This window comes from Thamnophis elegans, chromosome 8 (genome assembly GCF_009769535.1).
Source record: "Thamnophis elegans isolate rThaEle1 chromosome 8, rThaEle1.pri, whole genome shotgun sequence".
NCBI classification, from domain to species: domain Eukaryota; kingdom Metazoa; phylum Chordata; class Lepidosauria; order Squamata; family Colubridae; genus Thamnophis; species Thamnophis elegans.
The window spans coordinates 55,616,550-55,639,216 of NC_045548.1; the positions used below are offsets into that span (position 1 = coordinate 55,616,550).

A 22,667-nucleotide genomic window follows, 5' to 3' on the forward strand; every position below is an offset into this window, starting at 1 on the left:
GTAGTGTTGCCAAGAAAACCACATGGATAGTCTTTGAGGCCACTAGGACTTGAGCTAAAATCTAGGTAGGCTTTACTTTTTAGGAAGAAATATTTCTACAGAATAAAACAAACTACAGTGTTAAACTATTTAGATTTGAAATCTTTCTGTTTTAAAATCAGATTTCAAGTTATAATCAAAAAATGCATTTTCTGTGTAAAAAAATCACACTCAATATAATAGAATTAAGCTAGGACTTTTTAGTCATTGTAGATTTAAGCGTAGTGTCAACTATTTTAGGAACTTGAATAGCTTACTCAAATGGAAGGATCAATGTAAATACCTTACAATATTTTTATGCCTTCAGTTATAAGATGTAAATTCTTTTTAGAATAACCAGTCTTAATCCTTGGGTTCCATCTTTTATTGGAGAATCTTGGCCAATAAGGCAATATTCCAGGACTTAAAAATAATTCTCAATAGCACAAGTCGCTTCAGGATTTTGCTCAAATAATTTTCTTTTCTCCCTGCAATATGAGTTTATCACTGAACCAAGCACATTAGCTACATCATCATTTTTTGCAGAATCACCTTCCTAAGTAACCACCATTAGGATTTTCTTTGTTGCTGTTGAGTCAATTTTGGTAAAAGCCCATTTTTCAGAAGAATTTTGTCATTGCCTTCTTCCTAAAGTGAGCGCTGGTTTTGTGTCCAAGGCAGGACTAAACTCATGGTTGTCTGGTTTCTAAACCTTTCTAATCCCTTAGTCATGGCACCAAACTGGCTGTCAGTGACTTATAGATAGTCCTCAGTTTACTATCTTTCATTTGTTCAGCAATCAGTCAAAGTTACAATGGTGCTGACCAAACAATGACCGGTCCTTAAAGTTTGGGTTTTTGCAGTGCTCCCATGGTCACATGAACACAATTTGGCCAGTTGGCAACCAGCTCAAACATATGACCAGTTGCAGCATCCCATAGTCATGTGATTACCATTTGTGATCTTTCTTGCTAGCAAAGTCAATGGGAAAGCCTGCAGGGAAAGTTGCAAGTAATATCCCTCACTTATCCTGACATTTCTTCACTAGCACGCACCACGCTTCTTTCCCCCCCCCTGTGTTCACCTACACCCACATTCTCTTTCCTACTTGCACACATTGCATGCTCACGTATACCTGGCACTTTCTTGCCTGCACAGATGCATGATCTCTGTACCTTCTTTCCCTAGCCTACCTGTTCTTGTCCTACGCCCCCCCCCCCAAGTTGGCTCAAACTACTCTTTGTAGCTGTCAACACATACCTTGATAAATTGTGATTTTTTAAAAAACATTATTTGTTTTGGAAAGATTCCTAGAGAGAAAAATGGAGGTTTCAATTTTATTTTTAAATTTCTTTGAATAATGCTGTGTATTTCTTTACAGTACTTTTGAATGTTTTTTAATGACTACCACATAGAATAACAGGTTGCTTTGGTATTATAATGTTTCCAACATGTATTATTCTATGATTTATCAATTTTTGAGATTTGTACCAGCATGGGATAGTGGTTAAGCATCAGGCTAGAAACTGGAACACCATGAGTTCTAATCTTACCTTAGGCAGAAAGCCAGCTGGATGACTGTGGTCCAGTCACTTTTTCTCTGCTCTAGGAAGGCAGCAATGGCAAACCATTTTTGGAAATCCTTGCCAAGAAAACTGCAGGGACTTTTTCAGGCAGTATCCAAGAATCAGACATGATTAAGTGGAAGGCGAAAGAACTATCAAATGTAAACATTTTTGATCAATTTTGTTAAATTATAGGCTGGGGTAAATTGTATTGATTTTTTCTCCATGTTTTTCCATTGTTGTAATGTATAGTAATTATTTCTTTAAAAATCTGCATCTACTTTATCATAAAACCTTTTACTTCTTCTATCTTGCTATTATTTTAATAGTAACTTACAGATATGTTTTAATAGGCTGTATAAACATTTCAAATTCTATAATTTGTGTTTAAAACCCTCTGTTCTTAAGGTCACTTTTTATTCTTCCAGAAGTTTGTGAAAACATCAGCTACAGATAACTTTGGGCTTTGGCAGATAATTCTTTCTGCATCTTTAGCCTATTTCTTTTTCAAACATGATTCTCATTGAGTTTTCCTTAGCAAGATTTATTAAAGTGCAAGGAATAGTGGAACAGCTTGCCTCCAGAAGTTGTGAATGCCCCAACACTGGAAGTCTTTAAGAAGATGTTGGATAGCCATTTGTCTCAAACGGTATAGGGTTTCCTGCCTAGGCAGGGGGTTGGACTAGAAGACCTCCAAGGCCCCTTCCAACTCTGCTATTGTATTGTATTGAATAGGAAAATAAGAATTTCAACAGTTGAACTGTTCTCAGTTTGGTACCAGTACAGCTCTGTGTATATTTAGGTGAAAATTGTCTGATTCCTCTATGTAGCTTTTCCACAAACTAGTCAGATTTCTTCAGTGGTATTGGGGAAATTAGCAGCTGGTTATTCACGTAACTATCTCTTGAAACTTTATCAGTCTGGGAACCAACTTTTACAGCACCTGTGCTGTTCAGTATCTATAGGAAACTGCTGAGGAAGTCATGTGGGCCTTTAGAATTGGATGTTATTTATATGTGGATGACAAAGGTTTAACTGCTCTTTGCATCAAATTGTAAGGGAGTAGTCACTACTACTAAGCATTACTTAGATTTGTTAATGGACTAGATTACGAAGAGCAGAAACAGAGGTGCTGCTGTCAGTAGGAAAGTAGTTGGGATTTAGGTTCAGCCAATTTGGGTTGATTTAGAGCAGGGCTGTCAGACTCCCGGCCTGCAGGCTGGATGCGTCGTGCCCATTTTAGCAAAGGGGGGGGGAGTCTTGATACGTTACGTGATGCTGCCATGATGACATGAGTTTGACACCCCTGATTTGGAGGTAGGCCAAGTTAGGAAAGAGACATCACAAGAATTACAGCAATTCTATTTTACTGTTTTGGAATATAGCAACAAAATCCTGAAAGGCTGAAGAGTTCTTTATATCCTCACCTATATCAACCAGATGTGAGAGGTTATTTTGGGTGTGTTTTTCACATTTTTCAGGAGTGAGTTACTGTATCTTTCCCTTAAGAGCTTGTCCATTCTTTCCTCAAGTTTATTTCTACATTATTTATGTTAATGTATTTTAGTATTGATTTATTTTTAAGCTTATTCTGTGTTAATCTGCCTTAAGTACTCATTGAGTTGAAAGCTGAGATATAAATCAAATAAATCACTAATTCCAATTTAAAAAGATACAAAAATGACCTAATGTTTGCACCTACTTTTCTGATTTTTAACAAATAATTTAAAAAATATTTTAGGATGACCATGAAAGTTGTGGTTCCAGTTCAACAAACCGTAGTACTACAGAAGGTTCAAAAACGACAGTGAAACCAAGAAAAATTCAACACACTTCTCCTGATCCTGATTTGCCACCAGGTGATTTGCCATATAAATATTGTATTTGGGCACTTAATAACTGTTGTGGAAAAAGGGTAGGAGATATAAGATTTGTAGAAGGCCTTTTGAGTTTCCACACTACGTCCCAAATTTGAATAGAAAGTTTTTGTGGGGACATTTGTCACTGCCTTGGAATTTCTGTTTTGTTATTAAAATTAAGTAGAAATAAACTTGAAAAATCAGTGGTTGATCTATTTTTGTTGGACATTGAGAGGTAGCCCTTGTTTCATAACCACAATTGGAACTTGCAACTCTGTTACTCAGCAAAGTGGTGAAACTGCAACTGCACTTATGATCTTACTTTCGCTTTCCTTTGTTTTGCAGGCAAGTGCAAGGATTGGTTGTAAAATGGCTTTTCTATCACCGTTGTAATTGTGAATGGTCACTAAACAAAGCAGTTGCTAAATGAGGACATGAAGCAATTTTAAGGCATCAACTTATTGCAAAGACTTGTTTTTAAAAAAGTCCGTTTTTTAGGGTGTTAATTTTCTAAAAGACAATCTAGGCCCACTTCCTCACTAGAGTTTTGTAGCATCTCCTACAAATTACTGAGCCATTGTTGTAGCAATATAAAGCCTATCCTCATTGTTATATTGGCACAATTGTAGTTTGATAATGCAGTAATTGCTATAAATCACTAATAAGGGACTAGCACAGTGTCTCAACATTCTTTCTGTAGCATTAGAGGGTGCATGAGTTGGGGTGCACAGAGGAAGATGTATGTAAGAAGTATTTCTTGGAAATGGAGATTGACATGCAGGTCTATGTTTTTTCTTATGTAAAACATCAGTAGACCAGTTTTTGCCCCTTATTCATTCTTTTGTGATATTTAAACTAACTTTCACTGGATAATAATTATCTACTGATTTGGGGAGAATGCCCATTTTATTTGATATTTATAATTACTGAAGATTAAAGACCAGAAAAGTTGATAGCATTTGTTTTATTTAAAAGCTTTTCGTTGGATTGTCAAATTTAAACAAAGTTATTTTGTTTTAAGCAGCTCGCCGGTGGAGTTCCCAAATTAATAAAAAACTGACCATCTTCATGTTTCCTTCTTAGGGTATGTACAAAGTTTGATTTGGCGGGTTATAAACAACGTCAACATCGTCATTAACAACCTCATACTCAAATATGTGGAGGATGACATTGTTCTTTCTGTTAATATTACTTCTGCGGAATGTTACACAGTAGATGAATTTTGGGATCGAGCCTTTATGGATATATCAGGTAATCTGTAAGTCATAACTTTCTGCCAGACTTAAAAAAAAACAGCTCACTGTCTTAAGTTAAGGACACTGGGAAATGTTTGTTCTAGTGACTAATAAGGGAACCATGACAGGTAAGTGGGTTCTGTGAAACTTACCAGAGAGATTAGTCCTGACTGGACATAGGAAACATCAGACCAGCTAGTTTTGTGGATAAGATAACCTTTTGTGTTTCCTTATTTTGTCCTTAGAACAAGAAACACAGCTTTTTGAGGGAGTAGGGGAGTTGAGCCTTCCAGATTCTACAGTTACTTATTGAAATGGATACCAAGCAGCAGGGTGTAATTGGGAACCAGGTGTTATTTTTTATATGGATGATAAAAAAATTCTGGGATATAAAGAACTGTTGCTGGAATTGGGTTTGTCTAGTCTAGTTAAAAAAAGGACTAGGGGTGGCATGATAGCAGTGCTCCAATATCTAAGGGTTGCCACACCTAACATAACAATTAATCAGTGGAAAGACTTACCTCCGGAAGTTGTGCATGCGCCAACACTCGAAGTTTTTACAAAGAGATTGGACAACCATTTGTCTGAAATGGTATAGGGTTTCCTGAGTGAGCAGGGGGTTAGACTAGAAGACCTCCAAGGTCCCTTCCAACTCTGTTATTCTGTTATATATCAAAGAAGCATACATAATCTGTGTGGTTGCTGGAACCTTTCCAAAAGTGAATATGTGTTGTTATTTTTAATGTGAAAGGAGGAGAGTTATTTCATACATCAAGAGTAATTGCACATTTATTTTAAAAGAAAGATAATGCAAATGTAGTTTTCATACTGGTACTATCCATTGTATATTTTTTGTTCCATGCACCTCCCGTTTTGAAGCATTATTTCCAATGTCCCAATCAACAGTTGGGTGTTATTTACAAAAAAGTTTATTCAGTCTTGCCATGTATGGTTCTTTCCCTATTAAGCAGAATATAAATAATCATACAATATTTGTTTTGTCTTGCTATTAAAATGGAACAATATTTTTCTTTCTTTTCATAGCAACTGATTTGGTGCTAAGGAAAGTGATAAACTTTTCTGATTGTACAGTTTGTCTAGACAAGAGGAATGCTAGTGGCAAAATTGAATTTTATCAAGATCCTCTGCTATACAAGTGTTCATTTAGAACTCGCTTGCACTTCACTTATGATAATCTTAATTCTAAAATGCCGTCCATTATTAAAGTAAGTAGATTTCCTGATAATTGAGTCATATATTCTTGAAAATCCCAAAACAGATAATTGAAGTTTTTTTGAGGCACATTTATGATGAAACAAAAATATATATGAGAGTTGTGTTCTGATCCATGGCTAGAACTTAAGTTTCAGGAATTTCTGTATTAAGTATTAACTTTATCCATGTTGTACAATGATGTTACTTTATGAAATTCTGGACGCTTTATTTCTTTCTTGATATTGGCATGACTATGGTTAATAGAAAAAATATAACTAAAGGGGAAAAATCACATAGTTTGCAGTTCAGAATATTTTTATGAAGTATTTTATTTTAATCTTATGTCAAGGTGACATATCTTAATATGTATCTTGGGACCAGCATCATCAGCTAAATCCAAGAGTCAATAGCACCATATATGTTTGGAAATTTATCCTATTTCTGACATAAAACTGAGGAAGCTCCGTAACTTTATCTATATTGAAGTTGTTTCCAGATGTGGACTTGTGTGTTGTAATTCATCTATCCCTATGTGCAGTTAATTTTACTAGTATTATTGATGCCACATGCTGTAATAAGCAGTTGTTTTGTGCATAATTTATTCAGTAGCATGTGGTTTCAGTCTTCTAATGCAGGCTACCAATTCAACATAAAGGACATTTAAAGCTGTTCAGTGAAACTTCAATTTATTAGCTATAACAAATTTCAAACAGGCTTGACTCTAGAACTGAAGATTAATATTCAGAAATATTGGATCACCATCAACAATTTTTTTTTAGGTAGTGGCCATTTCCTATGGAATTCTGAGCTATATTCTCTCAAAGTAGCTTTTCCAATTTAGAATGTGTACTTTATTATCCAGAATCTTTCAGAACAGGGTATTAAAGGTATTGGTTAGATCATAGACTTTCCTTTTTTTTACTAATGCTAGCTTTAATTATTTTTTTATCAGAACTATTAAAGATAAAATATTTTCTTTCAGAATTGAGTCTGTTATGTCTATTTTACTAAAAATAAAAGTTTATATTCATTTGGTTCCGAAGTTGTTTTGCATGAGAAGATAGAGACTTACCCAAGACAACCCCACTGAACCTTTAATTTTTCTCTCCTATGCTATCTATGTCTGTCAGTCTTCAGATGCTTCTTAAGCATGAATGTTGGAATCTGATCAGTTTTATTATGTGCTCTTCTCTGTACTTGCAGGTTCATACTTTAGTTGAGAGTCTGAAGCTTTCTATTACTGATCAACAGCTTCCTATGTTTATCCGTATAATGCAGCTTGTAATTTCACTGTACTATGGAGAAATTGGTAACGTTAAAGATGGAGAAAGTGAAGACCCTGTTTGTCACACCAAGGATATCTTGGGTAATATCTCAGGTAATAAGAAAGAATCTGACTTTGAAACAGACTGTTCACTTCTATAAAACTCCAAAGAGCCTATTTTTAAGGTGGAATGTTCCATAAGCAGTGGCTAAGATGCTGAACTTGTCGATCAGAAAGGTCGGCAGTTTGGCAGTTCGAATCCCTAATGCTGAGTAATGGAGTGAGCTCTCGTTACTTGTCCCAGCTTCTGCCAACCTAGCAGTTCGAAAGCATGTAAAAATGCAAGTAGAAAAAATAGGAACCACTTTTGGTGGGAAGGAAACAGCATTCCGTGCACTTTCGTTGTTTAGTCTTGCTCCATTACCATGGAGATGTCTTTGGATAGCCCTGGCTCTTCGGCTTTGAAACGGAGATAAGCACCACCCCCTATGTCAGGAATGACTAGCACATATGTGCGAGGGGAACCTTCACATTTACCTTTATTTATTAGGATTTAAATATTAAGCAATAATTTGATTTGATTTATAACAAAATCTGTTTTATGAAGTCTTACACAGAAACATTTTTTTATTAAAAGCAATTTTATCTTCTAAAAGCAATTAGTGGAAATGCATTTTCTATGAGATATGCATATTTTCAGGAAACCTTACTGAGGCCATGAAAGTATATTTAAAACTGATTGCTACCTTACTGAGTCTTCCACAGATCTTAGGCTGGTTCAAAGAGTCACATTAATATTTTATAATAAGATACAAAAAGAGTATGTGTAGAATAAATCTATTCAGGTGATTTAGATTCTCCTATTATTACTCCTAATTCAGTAATAATTGATTGAGAAGAAATTACCTTAAACTATATTTACTACTATATTTGGTAGCTTTATTTAATGTAGGTTAGCATTAATAGAATTTCCTTCTTAATCTGAACACACTTTAGATTATTTACTTTATTTCTCATTCATGTGTAATGATACAAAAGGCGATGTGAAAGCATACTAACATTAATAACTTGCTTTAACTAGCCATCTATGAGAGCCCTTGGTGCTCTCTGAGCTTGCTTGTTTTCTTGCAGATGTTTCAGTACCCGGTACCTTAGCACTGATGATGTTACCTAGTCTGAATATTGAAACATCTGCAAGAAAACAAACAAACCCAGGAACTCCTCATTTTAATTCTGAGCTACAGACATTCTCCTTTATTGCATCTGTGATAGATGTAGAAAAAGAAATTTACAATTTAATTCAGATACAGTATGTGTACCTATATTACAAAGCAATTAGTAAATGTTGGATAATTTGAGAATAGAGAAAGATGGTTTTTTTTAGGTTAGATAACATCAAAATAACATTAAAATGGATATGGGTTGAAAAGAGACAATATAATGAAACGGGCAAGTATATTTGAGAAATGCTATTGAAGTATCTGTGTAGTGAAGTTACTGATATCTGGGTTTAGTGATCTTAATTTTTTTTAACTCTTGATTTTTTAAAATATAACTGTAGATAGGTAATAATCACTAAAGAGCATTTTAGAGTGCAGTGCAGTATAAATTGAGAATAGGTGTCAAAGTTATGTCATTTCTGCCCCTTAAAAGTAATTGCGTTACTTTTATGCAAACATCTGAGCCTATTTACAGTGAAAGTGAAACTTATATCATTGAGTAGCCAAGTTTAACCACTTTAGCTGTTGTGTGGCTTTCATTAGATTACTGTAGGAAGCAGAGCTGTTTTGCTTTTATTGTACTGATTTGGACGAAAAGAATGATAAACTCTGTGTTGGGTCCATGTGGATTTGTTTCCATTATTTTTATTGGATTTATATGACAGCCTCAGAACATACCACCTACAAAGCTATTCGTTATTTCTTCTATTATTTAAATGAAAAATTAAACATAAGTGCCCCATCTCTTTAATAAGGAAGTTTATTATAACAACACACACACAGATACACACAAAACTGTTTCTCATTGAGCTCTTTGTGTTATTTCACTTTATAATGAACTTCTCATACTTGGAATAACAGAGCATGGAGCACTGACTTTGAAGGATTGTAATTACATATTCTTGCCTGATTCTATTAATATAGAGTAGTAGTTAGCACAATTAAACATGAGGTTATAAAATGGGCGTGATCAAATATAAAATCAATTTACCCGTCTTTTATCCCAAAACATTAATTCTCTCTATAGAAATTGTTTACTTTTCCTTACTGATCATTCATTTTGTATTCAGTTCGTATTCACATATATTTGTTCTTGACCCTTCTCTTCTTTTCCGCATATAGTACTTCAGTATTCTATGACTACTACATTTAACTTTTATGTTAAACTTTTACATCCAGAAACTGCAGTAGGAGCAGCATGTACTGACCGGGAATGCTTGTGTATTATCAAGCATTCCTCACCCTCAGCATATTGTACTTGTATTGAGAGCCAAAGACATTGGGAGTTTTAATATTTTATGATTCTGTATTGTTATTTCCTATGTAGTAAAGTGGGAGTTTTGAGAATATGGCAGTACACAAAGATAGATAAATAGACAGATAGACAGACAGACAGTCAGTAGAAGAACACACCGATTTTAACATCTTATGGAAAAGAACTCATTCCTTACAAGAGAGGTTTAGCTGTAAATACACTATATTGCCAAAAGTATTTGCTCACCCATCCACGTAATCAGACTCAGTTGTGAGCGAATACTTTGGGCAATATAGTGTACATTAAACAACCAAAGTGCATACTAAATAAATAAAGTGGCTCATTTATTTTCATATGTATTTTATTTTCATCACGTACATTGATTGATTGATTGATTGATTGATTGATTCACTCACTCACAAGACTGATATGGCTGCCTGTCTCACATAATGAATCTAGGTGGCTCATAGCAATCCATAAAAATGTGCTAAAAGCTCCAAGCACCCATCACATTTAACAACCAGCTTCATTTCACCCAAACATTCTGTAATTCAAGTATTCGCTTTGTGGTAGGATTTCTCTGAATTAAGTAATATACCATCACTTTCTCACTTTCATTCATTTCTCAGTGATTTGCTAAAGAGCAAAAATCTAGTTTTATATCTCCCCTGAAGCAAAAAGTTGAAGTGTGCTTTTCATATTTTGCCCATTGTCACTTCACTTCTGTCAAGTATCTTCCTAGATATATTTAACAAACTAATTCAAAACTAATTTTGCACTTACTCTTTTTACTCTTCATTTGTATAGGAAAATATTGTTGCTATTCTTAAAATTATCTAGCCCAGAGTCAATCTTCATGCCATATTAAACAATTCTCATGATCATTTTGTAAATAAACTCAATTCAGATTATAACATTTCTCCAATTATACTATCCCTGCATGCAGCCCTACCGTTTTTGAACATTCTGGCAATATTTAGGCATTCCTTTTCATTATTTTTCCTCAAATAAATGCTAACATTCATAGCATTTGTTTCAATTCCACTTTGTTATATTTAATTTTATTTACAATATTTATGATTCACCCAAATCTACAATTACTCTGGGCATGCTTACAAATAAATTATATACAGCCAAGAAAAATAAAAGAAACAATTATGTAATTATAGCAAACAATAATAAACCAGAACCCAAGACCTACTGAAACTATAATGTACTTGTTTTCTAAATGCAAGCAGGGTAGTCACGTGGCCTTCTGAGGAGAAGACATTCTAGAGATGATATTATCATTCCCATATAAATCTTTAAAATATATCTTGCAATAGCTCCTCCCTTCAATTTAATCTCAAATTATTTCATCGTTTTAAAAAATCCATTCAGTCATATCCATACCTAGCCAGACAACCTAGACAACCATATATCCTTTTTGTAATCTATAACACAAGTCCTGCTTTTTAATACCTCACAGAAGACACCATGTGGGCCCATAGATAACTATTACCTGGTATTGTTGCTGCTGTTGTTGGTAGCGCATGGCATTGTTACATTAGCCAGGAGACCACAATGCTATTGCAGAACAGTAGTTCGGCTGCCAATTTACCAGTTCTATTGTAGGAAACACTTGTATGCTTCCCAAGGTGCGCCACAGGAGGACAAGCTGGCATTGCATCAGAAAGAAAGATGAGTGGCTTTTCCTGCAGCATCATCCAAAGCTCCCTCCCTCCCCAGAGCCGCCTCACGAATGGGCGTTGCAACTGGAAAGGTTCAGAGCTGGCGGAAATCTGACTGTCTGCAGGGAGCACCAGCTCTTCTTCCCACTGAAGTAGTACCTATTTACTACCTACATGTAACATGCTTTCAAACTCTTATGTGGACAGAAGCTGAGACAAGTGACAGGAGCTCACTCTGCCAGGCAGTTCTAGGACTTGAATTGCTGGAGCAGAGACCATTTCCAGTGTATTAAGCCACTGAGCCACCATGCCTCTAAAACTGATATCTGCTGTCTTCATGGCTTTAGACACATTAAAATGAAAGTTGTCTGAATGGCCTTAAACGTGTCTTAGATACATTTCTTGCTTATAGTAAAGAGAGTGCAGGCCAGATTGGGCCAATATACCCAAAGACAACCAGTCTTATTTTACTCTATGCAATCCACTTCATGTAAAACATCTGAACTAAAGTCTTATTTTCTTAGCCAGTCAACATCATACAAATTAGGAGTTAAATGCAATATACAGACACATATTCAGATCCTTATAATGTAAGTATTGTAACTTAAGTGGTATATTAATTTAACTCTATCCAAGGACATTGGGGATATAGGTGTGAATGTGGCTACAAAGCACCTCATTTGGTAAGGGGAAAATACTTACAATTTATAGCATATAAAATGATAATACAGAAAATAAGATTATTTTTGTTTTAGGAAGTTGGAAAGTTGTAAATTCCTAGCATAGGAAAATTCCTAGTTTGAGTCTCCTTAAGAAACCTTTCCATTGCAATGCAGTTTTAAAATAGCATCTACTTTAGGATAATGTTTTCAGCTGTTTAACAATACAAGTGTTACATATTTCCTTGAAGTTAGGAAGTAAGGTTGAAAAAAGTGTGAGGTTTTTTTTTAGGAGGGGGAGGCAATTCTTTTTCAAACTAATCAGGGTGCAAATTGCCAGTTCATGATAGCAATATTAGTATTACTATCTGCAAACTCACTATTCCGGGTTTAAATAAGTAGATTGGTTCTATCTAATCTTTGTGCCCATTCAAATTCTTATCTTTAAACAGGTTTTATAGATAAATTTTTAAATTTAAATTGATGTTGCTCATATATAACAAAAGTGTTATATATGAACAACAAAAGCCATTTTAAACATATATGAATATATATTTTAATTATATAAAATACATAAACTACAATCCTTAATTGTACAATGCATTTGGAAATGGATATTTTATGAATATATTCAGTCCAGCAAACAATAAAATTAAATCTTCTCTTCATGTTAATTATGACAAGACGTTTAATATATTCAGGCAAGAAAAAATCTTTTCTTCTACAGAGATAAATACAAATTGGCTAAAATTGCATTGTTAGCTAGCTTTGTTCCTTTTTGTTTTAAGGTGTAGAAGATGAAATAGGCAAAGACATTTCTCCAGAATTTTATATCCCACAAGACGATGATCAACAGCAAGGGTGGGTGTCCTGGGCCTGGTCATTTGTACCGGCTATTGTGGGCACTGATGATGAAGGTAGAGATGATGTTGGAGAGGATGATGGAACGATGAACCAACAGAAAAGTCCAATCATTAAGGATCCCATTGTTTCCATAGGATTTTATTGCACAAAGGCAACAATCACTTTCAAAGCAAGTATTTCATTTTTAATACAAGTATACTTTCAATTGTATTTAATTGAGTGATGAATCAAGCACAGTAAATACAAACAATATCACACAAATTCTAATACTGGGATAAAATGTATATAAAATGTATTTTTAGATGAATACTATAGCAATCCTTCTGTAGTATATGTAGCATGCAACCTGTATGCATCCATTCAAATTTAACTCCATAAAATTCAGTGAGAGGTACTCCTGTGTAAGAAAATAGTACTGAATACGTCTTATTTGATTTGAAGAGAGTTTATGTAGCTTAGGGTTGAACTGTGGAGTTATTGTTGCTCTCTAAATTTGGTTGTTGTAGTTGTTAGGCCATCTCTGCCCTTTTAGTGTGCTGCATTTTGCCGACTACCCTGCTGCCCTCTACTATCCATAAATGACCTTCACCATCTTTTTCCTTCTGCTACTGGCCTAGTGTACAAGTGCTGGGTGAGGATGCAGCCCTGGGAAGTGTGCACTGTGCAGTGAGTATGACAGGGTTGCAGAGCCTCACCTGCCAAAAGGAGCTTGCCAGACTAGCCGAGGAGGACACAACATGATAGGGAGGTGTGCAACAAGTGTCCACCCTATAAAAATTGATAAGGTTCATTGCACTAACCTATGACAAAGACCCCAAAACAGGATCAAGCAACTGAGATATAATAAATGAAGAAGGAATGTAAGCACTTTGGGGGGCAGGGAGAGCTTTAATTTTCTGTAGTTTTAGTTAGTTATTTATTGCTTCCTGAACATTTATGACATTATACATGCTTCTTTGTTTTCTCTGTTAGTAATCCTCTGACAGAATTAGTCAAATATCCCAAATTATCTATTAAATCACAGTGTTAAATGAAAACCTGAACCTAGGCTTTGTTGGCACAAAATTGTTATTGCTACATTTGATCTGTAAGAGTGATGGCTAATGTTTTTGTCACTCTCTGATGAATGCAATGTGTGTGTGACCCCCTGTGTGATCCACCCCCCCCGCATGCACATGCGATCCCCCTGTGCTTCCCCACCCCCACGTGCCCCGCCTTGCAAATGCGTGCATGACTCTCTGCATGCGCCCCACCCCCATGCATGGATGGCCCCTGCAAGTGTGCACCCTGTGCATGCACGTGTGTCTCCCACATGTGCTCCACCCCCTGCTCTTGCACAGCAGAAACCCAAAAACCAGCTGGCTGACAGGAGCCGCACGCACGTGCGCAGTGGAGCTGAGCTGGGGCAATGGCTCACGTGCCCACAGAGAGGTTTCTGCATACAACCTGTGGCACACGTGGCATAGGTTCGCCATCACGGATCTATAACATCTATGTTATCAATTATTTTCTCTGTTACAAAATAAAAATCATGGAGTACTTAGTGCTCTCTGAGCTTAGTTGTTTACTTGCAAGCATTTCACTTCCCAACTTGATAACATCATAAGTGCTTAAAATCAGAGCCCAGGTATCATCCATCATAAGTGAGCATGGATGATATTATCTAGTTTGGTAATGAAACATTGGCAGGGCAGGTGCCACAGTCTACCTTCTCCCAGGGTGAAGGTGGAGACTGTATGGGAAGTGTTCTTTGGAATGGCAGCAGAACTGGAAGAAGCGTAGTGATGCAGGCTTCTCAGATACGCAGTGTGCACTATGCAGCTTGTGTTGGAACCCTCCTGGAAAACCAGAGGGTTCAGCAAGGAGTAGAGGTGAGCCCAGCACTAACAGTTCATCTGTGGTAAACAAATAAATAAGCCTACCCATTGGTCCTCTGCTTGCTTTTTCTCCAGTCTTCTTGCAAAAGCTCACAAATGGCCAGCAACTTCCAACATGCACTTCATAGTGTGTGTCAGAAGTATACCAGGAGAACAGATCAGCGGCGCTTCAGCAAGGAGTAGAGGTGAGACCAGCTTTGGCAGAACTTACCCACAGATCCTCTACTTGCTCACAGCCCAGCTTTCCTCCTGCAAAGCCTCATAAATGGCCAGCAGCTTCCAATGCGCTGTAGGCTTCTACAGTCCTTGCAACTCCTTACACTTCTTCCAGTTCTGCCACCACCCCACATGGTGTCTCCCAACAACTTCCACCTTTATCTCATGAACTGCCACTCTCCCCTACTTCACACAGCATTGTGCCTCACTGTCCTGCTTGCTACTCCCCAGCTGGGCCTGGCAAGCTCCCTTCATCAGGTAAGGCTCCATCATCCACTGTGTTCACTGTGTGCATCTCAGGGCTGCACCCTCCAACTGCCTGGATCCTAGGCCAAGATCAGGTGAAGATCAACTGGAGGCAGCAGTAGCAAGGGGATATCAGGGATATAGTATGTGGTAGAGTGCAGGGCACTCAGAAAGGCAGAGATGGGATGTGTGTGTGTGTGTGGGAGTGCTCCAACAGTAGTAAATATGGGCGGATTGCAAAGAATCTGAATTCACGTAGCCATGTGGGTGCTGCAATGGCGTATCTTTGGGAACTGGGTGCAAGTCTTTAATTCAGTGTTGCTTTGACTTCAAACAGCTAGTGAATGAATGATAATAAGTCAACTACAACTCCTTAACCATTTTAGCTATTCTTGTACATTTCCCTGCATTAAAATAATTTAACCATATTGCAAAATTGTTAATATTACATTTCTATATTATAAATTGGAATATATAAAGGTATTATGATGGCATTTAGAAGGCAAACATTAGAATCTATTGTTCTGCTTGAATGCTAAAAATGTATGGAATTAATTTGTGGTTCATATTTTGGTCAAAAATAAGGTCAGGTTTCTGCATTAGCATTCTGAGTAGCTGATACTACTCCAGCTAAAAAAAAATCATACCAAATTAAATGTAGCATTTTCCTAATAATGTCAGAAATTGTTCTTGCAATGTTTGAGTTCTTTTAATCAATTAATTGCTTTTCCTCTACAATAATTGCATACAGCTGAAGATTTTTTTTCCTGTTTTACTTGAATGTTTGCCTTATGCAACTGTGCTTTAAAATGTCAACCATGTGTATACCCAGTCGGAAATGACAAAGTAATGAGAACATCTAGAAATTTTGTTTTATGAGAAAATTAAAAGAAATTATTTTGGCAGTTAAAGATGAATAGAGTGCTGGGAACAAGCAAAATATTAATCTACCTATTTTAGTGAATAATGCTAAACTTTTTAACGTGTGTGTGTGTGTGTGTAAAGTTGAAGTATTTTCTTATGATTTAAAGTTCATAAGGGTCAACTGAATACTTCCATCTTTTAAATTACTTCCCGTGTTATTGCAGTCTGCTTCATAACATTTGGTTTTATTCATAAACCATGTTACACCTGCATAGAGGATAATTTATTTATTTTCTTCATTTTTTATGACTGGAGAAAGTAAAAGTATTTCAATTTTTTTTCAATTGTAGCAGTATGTAGGTTAAACTAGTGTATTTATGTCCAAGTTATTTTCTGTGTGGACAATGCATCATAGCTGTTTTAGTGTACCTGCTTCCTGCGTTATCATATTCATCAAAACTAAACTGTCGTCATTTTTTCTTATAGAATAATGAGATCTTGCGTGTATTTAATTTTAATGTTGACTAATGGTAAATTTCCTCATATTGTTACATAGCTCACTGAAATGCAAGCTGAAAGTAGTTATTACAGTCCACAGAAAGTAAAATCCAAAGAAATAATTTGCTGGCAACAAGAAGGAACTACCATTGAGGTAATTTTTCCACTATTTTTGTACAGTGTTAATTTATAGTAGAAATCTTGGCATCAGTAGTTTTTCATCAGTATTATTATTTTCAGCTGGCAGTTACAGTATTGTTTTTATATTTCTCTCTTATTGGACAGTTGTAATTATTGAAAGAAATCCATTTTTAGATTATAGCTATACTCCAGAAATAAGTATTTTCATGTCTTTCCATTACAAGTATCTTTTATTTGATTTATTTTTTAAAAATTAAATATGGTGAGCCTACATATAAGATAATCCATAGAGCTATTAATTTCACTGTAGTATCCAGGATTGTAAATTAACTGGAAGTCAAAAACATTCCAGAAAAATGCAATGGCAAATCATGTATATTCTGTTTTCAAGAAAACTGAATACTTTTGCCTAATTTTCACCAGAAGTTGAACTCTCTGTGTGTCTTTCTTTTCTTGTTTTATTTATGTATGCATAACTAGGTGCAGGATCCCACTGTAGTTGGAATATTAACCATTGGCCATTGTTTTTATACCACATTAAATTTTCTTCCCAGGCCCTTATGAGAGGAGAACCTTTCTTTAATTGCCAAATAGGATTTGTTGGTTGCCAAGCCTTTTGCCTTAAAGGAATCATGGGAGTTAAAGATTTTGAAGACAACAAGAATAGAAGTGAATCAGTGAGTATAATTTATATTTTATTGGATCACAGACACGCTAATGTGTTAGAAAGCCTGGAAACAGTTTTAGAAATTTGTAAAAGATCCTGATTTAGATCCAGAGTGCCACGTCTTATTCTGAAAGTCAGAACAGGATTTAAGTAGTGCTTTTTAAGTAATAGAAAGTAATTTTAAAACTTTTTAAAATTAGTGACTTAGTGATTTAAGTATCAGTGAGAACAAAAATCCCAATATTGTATATATGTTCAGCTCATGAACACATCTGAAGTCCTTTTTAGGTCCCAGATTAAAAAAAGAAATGGGCAGGACCAGATGTGGGATACACTTACCTTCCCTACTGGTTTTCAAATGTGAGTGCGCGCACACATGCATATAAACACACCTCATCTGCGCATGCACACCACCTTCTGAGCATGCACAGTGCTTGCGCATTACGCTGAGGCAGGTGGGTGGAGCTTTCTGCAGCCGCCGCTACTGGTTTGCTCAAACCGGAGATAACCCGCTGAATACCACCTCTGGCAGTGCCATTCTGGTGTGTGTGTGTGTGTGTGTGTGTGTGTGTGTGTGTAAAGAGAGATGGGGGGAAGAATGTAGATTGATAGATATAGGTATAAATATAGATATAAGTATAAATATAGATATAAGTATAGATATAAATATTAGATAGCTATAGTCTGTGTATATACACATACCATAATGATTGGATCTTCATAACTTTGATCAAAATATTGAAATTATATAATTGATAAATGCTATTAAAGTATTTTTCCCTAAATGTCAATTTCCTGTAGTAAAAGCTCTAGCTGAGTGTGATCTGCTGTAGGAGATGTGGACTGGCTGACCAGAGGGAGGAGTCAAACATGGATTAAATCTGGTGTCCCTATATGGGTGCAAGAAGTTAAAGAGTGACCTTCCCTGAATGCCATTAAAGTTTATTTAGTCTCACCCTCCTGCACCATCAGTCTGAAAAGATTCCTATGAACAAAAAACCAGCTAGTTGAACTCTTGAGGTGTGGGTCTGGTTGTTTATGCCTGGCATAGATGAGGTAGCATATACAGTATAATGAAGCAATTATATATTTATACAAAATTTAGGACAGAGTTGGTTTAATTTGCAAATAATGAGGTTCACATCCAAATTTTATTTGCTGCATGGTATTTTGTGGTGATCCTAGTGAGGTATTTTATGAAATTTAAAAGAAAATACAGGTACTCTTCCACTTATAACCACAATGGAGCCCAGAATTTTGGCCATGAGTTGTTGCTGTCATATGTCGAGATAGCACATGACCATACTTGATTATGATATGCTTACAAAAGCATATCACTGAATCACACAGTTGTTAAATTAGTCACATAGTTATTAAACAAAGCCATTCTCTTGAATGCTGGTTTTTTTTGCCGGAAACTGGCAAAAAAATGGTAGCAATTTGCTACACATGTTTGCTGAATATTACAGCCAAATGTAAATGTGAACCAGTTGCCAAGTCCTGAAACGTGATCATGTGACCACAGGGGGAGTAGCAGTCAGAACTTTGAGAATGGATTATAAGTAGCTTTTTAAAGTTCATTGCAACTTTGAATGGTCATTAAACAAATGGTCATAAGTCAAAGACTACCTGTAAAGATATTATGTGTGTTGAATTAGGGTTAGGGTGAGCCACCCCCACCAGTTATTATGTACAGTATTGGAAGCAATCTGCATTTGTGAAAAATAGGTTTATTTAAGTTCTACGCTGTGATTACTTTAAATTTTTACATATTTTAATTTTTTCCCCTTTTATACCAGGAAGCATGCTTTTTCCACTGTGGAGAAAATCTCAGTACAAAAGGAATGACATATCTTACCAATTCACTATTTGATTATAGAAGTCCCGAAAACAATGGTGTCCGTGCAGAATTTATTTTGGATGCAGCTGCCCATAAGGTCTTTTTCATCCCTAATTTGAGTTTGCTTAATGGTCAGATTTTCTGCCTTTATACACTTTATGTTTAGTAGATACAGTTATAAAATTTGTGTTATGCAATTTCTTAAAATATTTTATTACTTTGCTGGCCTTAATTTTTGTGCTAAGAAAGGTATATGAGTGTTATATCCATTAATTCTTGGAATACGTATTTTTCTTTACCATTCAGAGGCTAAAATCAACATGAGGTGACCAAGTGTGTTACTTCTAGTGGTGTAAAAAAAAAAAAAATTAGCCCTTTTTAATTGGATAGAATTTTCAGTAGGGATTAGAAAGAGATTCAGTTTAAACCCCTTTATGTAATGAAATTATTAATTACTTGTGGGTAGGCTACTATTTTGCAGCATAACCTTAAAAAGATGTTGTGCTTATTAAAATAAGATAAATGTAATATGCTCCCTTAAGCGAGGCCAAAGACTGTCAAAAGTAAATGTGAGAAATAAAAGTTAGTATATCCATTAAACTTGTTAACTTTTGGTACTCAATTACAATTCTTAAAAGGCAAAAGTTGCCATCGCAATATTCATAAGTGGTAGGCTAATTTTCTAACAATATTCACATTCGGATTCTTTAAAGCTATACAGTCTGAACTGAAGTGTCCAGAATTTCGTTTTTTTCCCCAAAAGAACTTTTGAGATTGCCTAATTAGAGTACAGTGCAATGCATGACAACTAAAGTTGGGATAGAGAGGTGGAAGAAATTTGATAACATTTTTGAGTCAGCATCTTTAGAGGTTACTTCCAATACAGTGGTACCTTGATACTTGTCCGGGATTCTTGCTGTGAGGTGCAACAAGTACTAAAAACAACAAATATCTACCACATGACCCTTTAGGAGTAGGGGGTCACAAGGCAGCTGATGCCATCAAGTTCTACCTTCATGTCAAGTACTAGGAAAAAGTACGAGTACAGGGACAAAACTTTTGTATGAAAAAGCGTCGAGTATCAAATTCTATAAAGTTTGAAGCAATTTATACCAAGGTACCACTGCATTAGACATGTAATTTCATTATTCATCCCCCATGTTTCAATTATTTTCAGTAATATGTGAAAATAGAAACTTACGTTGAATTGCATTTTTCATTTTTTTCATATGGTGTAGAACTCTTCGGAGCTTTTCTCAATCCATTTTATTTTTACTGTTTCTTATTGTTTACTACTCACTTCAAACCCTTTATAAACCTCTTAAAAAGTAACCGTAAATGTATGATTCTTGAAATGCTCTTTGCTTCTTTCCTTCCTTTTTTCCTGAGAAGTCTCAGTTTATATGGTGAACTTTCTGTCAATGCTCAGTCTGATCTGACTGATAAGCTTACTTTGTTAAAGCTTAAAGTATTCCTTTATTAGTAGTATATAGCTTTTCCTTAGCTAATATCACCTTCAAGTCTAATGACATGATTAGAATGTTATTTAAGGTTCATTGCTTCCTCTAGACAATGAACAAACAATTCCTACTGAGTTCAAATAAACCTAATTGATTCAGACTACATACATTTCCTAAATGTTTTGTAAATTGCAAATGTTAGATTTTTAGTCACCTGGTTTACTAGGAAGTGAGAGGTCAGATTGAGATAATTCACTCAATTTAAGATACTAATTAACTAGCTTCTGTTGGTAAAACTGAACAAAAGATCCAGAAGGTTTATAGATGCCCTTTTGTGTAGCCTGGTATGGAAGTTGCATTAGCTGTTTGAAGGATGAATTCTTTGACTAACCTCTGTCCTTTGTATTGATAAGCTTTACCATGTATTCATGCACAAACCCAAACAAGCATATATCTTTAGTACTTCTATATGGCTCTGATACCGTTGGGTTATAATCTCAAGATTCTTTCTTAAGAGAACATTAGTTCTATGTACTTTGCTTTGTTGGTAGGAGATGTACACAGAGATAACAGGAATGCAGAGGTTTGGGGCTTTCTACATGGATTATCTGTACACAATGGAGAGCACCAGTGGCAAAGGTACTTAATTTCTCTGTTTGCTTTCTCTTTGAATAACAGAAACAAAAGCTTATTCAGAGGCACCTGACAGTCCTTGACCGACTGTCCTTAGGCTTACCTTTTTAAAGCCTAACTTAAATCTGGCCTGATTTCTTTAATGCCTGTTTGTCTATCATCCACCCTTGTTTTCTGTTCAGAGACTTCGGAATAAATAATGTGCATAAAAATATAGTGATATCTTAATAACTCTTTAATTTAGACTGAGGAAACCTGGGTTCAGATCTCCACTTTGAGGAACGCTGAGTTGCAAGAATAGCTTCCAGAGGCAAAGGGGAAGTGAAAAGCCAATTATTATTATTTACTTAAAAGATGTAATTCAGCATGGGTAAAAGCTTCTAAAAAGAAGAATCCATCAAACACTGAGGCAATTTGTTTCAGGAAACTCTGTGCATTAGGAAGTGCTTTCTGATGCACTTTCCAGTTTAACCAAATCTGTTTTTCTTGGTAGTTTTGAGCCCATTGGAGGAACAGAACATTTTTTTTTCAGTGGTACTTATTCCCCGGTTACTTGCGTCAGACTGTGATGAATAAATAAGGCCACTCCTTATTGCCCATTGGCATTGATGAAATCACCATCAATCAGTTATAAAAGGCAGTTTTACTAGGAACAGCTTACTACCTACAACAATACCTTTAACACAATCAAACAATTTCTACCTATCTCAGGTCTTTCAGAACTCAATAAAGAGATAAAAAAAATGGGAAATTCAGTCAAAACATCTCCCTGACTGTATAATCAACACATTAATAAATAACTTTCTGTCTATTCTCCACAGAGCAACAATTTTAACATTAATAGTTACAAGCATTATCTAAATATTTAATTCATTGTGATATATAATAAAAAACTAAATGGTAACAGTAATGTATCAATGTCACAAATAATAGTTCTTAACCTTACAACATCCTTTTATAAATTGTGGCTTTAGTCTTTGTAGCTTTGGTTTGGTGATGTCACATTCTTCTGATCTTGTTATAAATAAATATATGTTTCATCAGTAACTAAAAGGCTGCATGTCTGTAGTTTTTTTCTTGTTGCTTTGGGTTTTTTTTTTAACAACTGACTTACCATTAGCCTTCTTTCAAGATTGATGCCTTCTCCTAGTGGTGATGGCTACCTTTAAACTTGCAAACCCCCATCTGCCCTCACCACTTTCACCTTCCCCACTGTAAGAAATGTGGACCTGGCCTTGGAAATGGAGAAGGATAACTATTAAGGGGGTATTTTCACCAAAAAATTACTCAATCCTAAAAGAAAAAACAATTTACCAACACTGGCAGGGCAAGCTACTTGATATAAACAGGGAGCAAACCTCACACTCACTTGCACTGATGATGTTGCCTAGTTGGATAATG

At 35.6% G+C, this 22,667-nt stretch overlaps 1 protein-coding gene across 5 annotated transcripts in view; it reads left to right on the forward strand.

Annotated features, from left to right (window-relative positions):
- Positions 1 to 22,667, forward strand: part of VPS13B (vacuolar protein sorting 13 homolog B) — a 331,777-nt gene that overhangs the window by 12,923 nt on the left and 296,187 nt on the right. For all 5 annotated transcript variants that reach the window (XM_032222762.1, XM_032222761.1, XM_032222766.1 and 2 more), the window contains exons 4-12: positions 3,325 to 3,442; positions 4,526 to 4,693; positions 5,722 to 5,903; positions 7,096 to 7,270; positions 12,749 to 12,993; positions 16,584 to 16,679; positions 17,221 to 17,343; positions 19,133 to 19,270; positions 21,185 to 21,272. In XM_032222762.1, the coding sequence (XP_032078653.1) occupies positions 3,325 to 3,442; positions 4,526 to 4,693; positions 5,722 to 5,903; positions 7,096 to 7,270; positions 12,749 to 12,993; positions 16,584 to 16,679; positions 17,221 to 17,343; positions 19,133 to 19,270; positions 21,185 to 21,272 (1,333 nt within the window). The remainder of the gene's footprint in view (positions 1 to 3,324; positions 3,443 to 4,525; positions 4,694 to 5,721; positions 5,904 to 7,095; positions 7,271 to 12,748; positions 12,994 to 16,583; positions 16,680 to 17,220; positions 17,344 to 19,132; positions 19,271 to 21,184; positions 21,273 to 22,667) is intronic.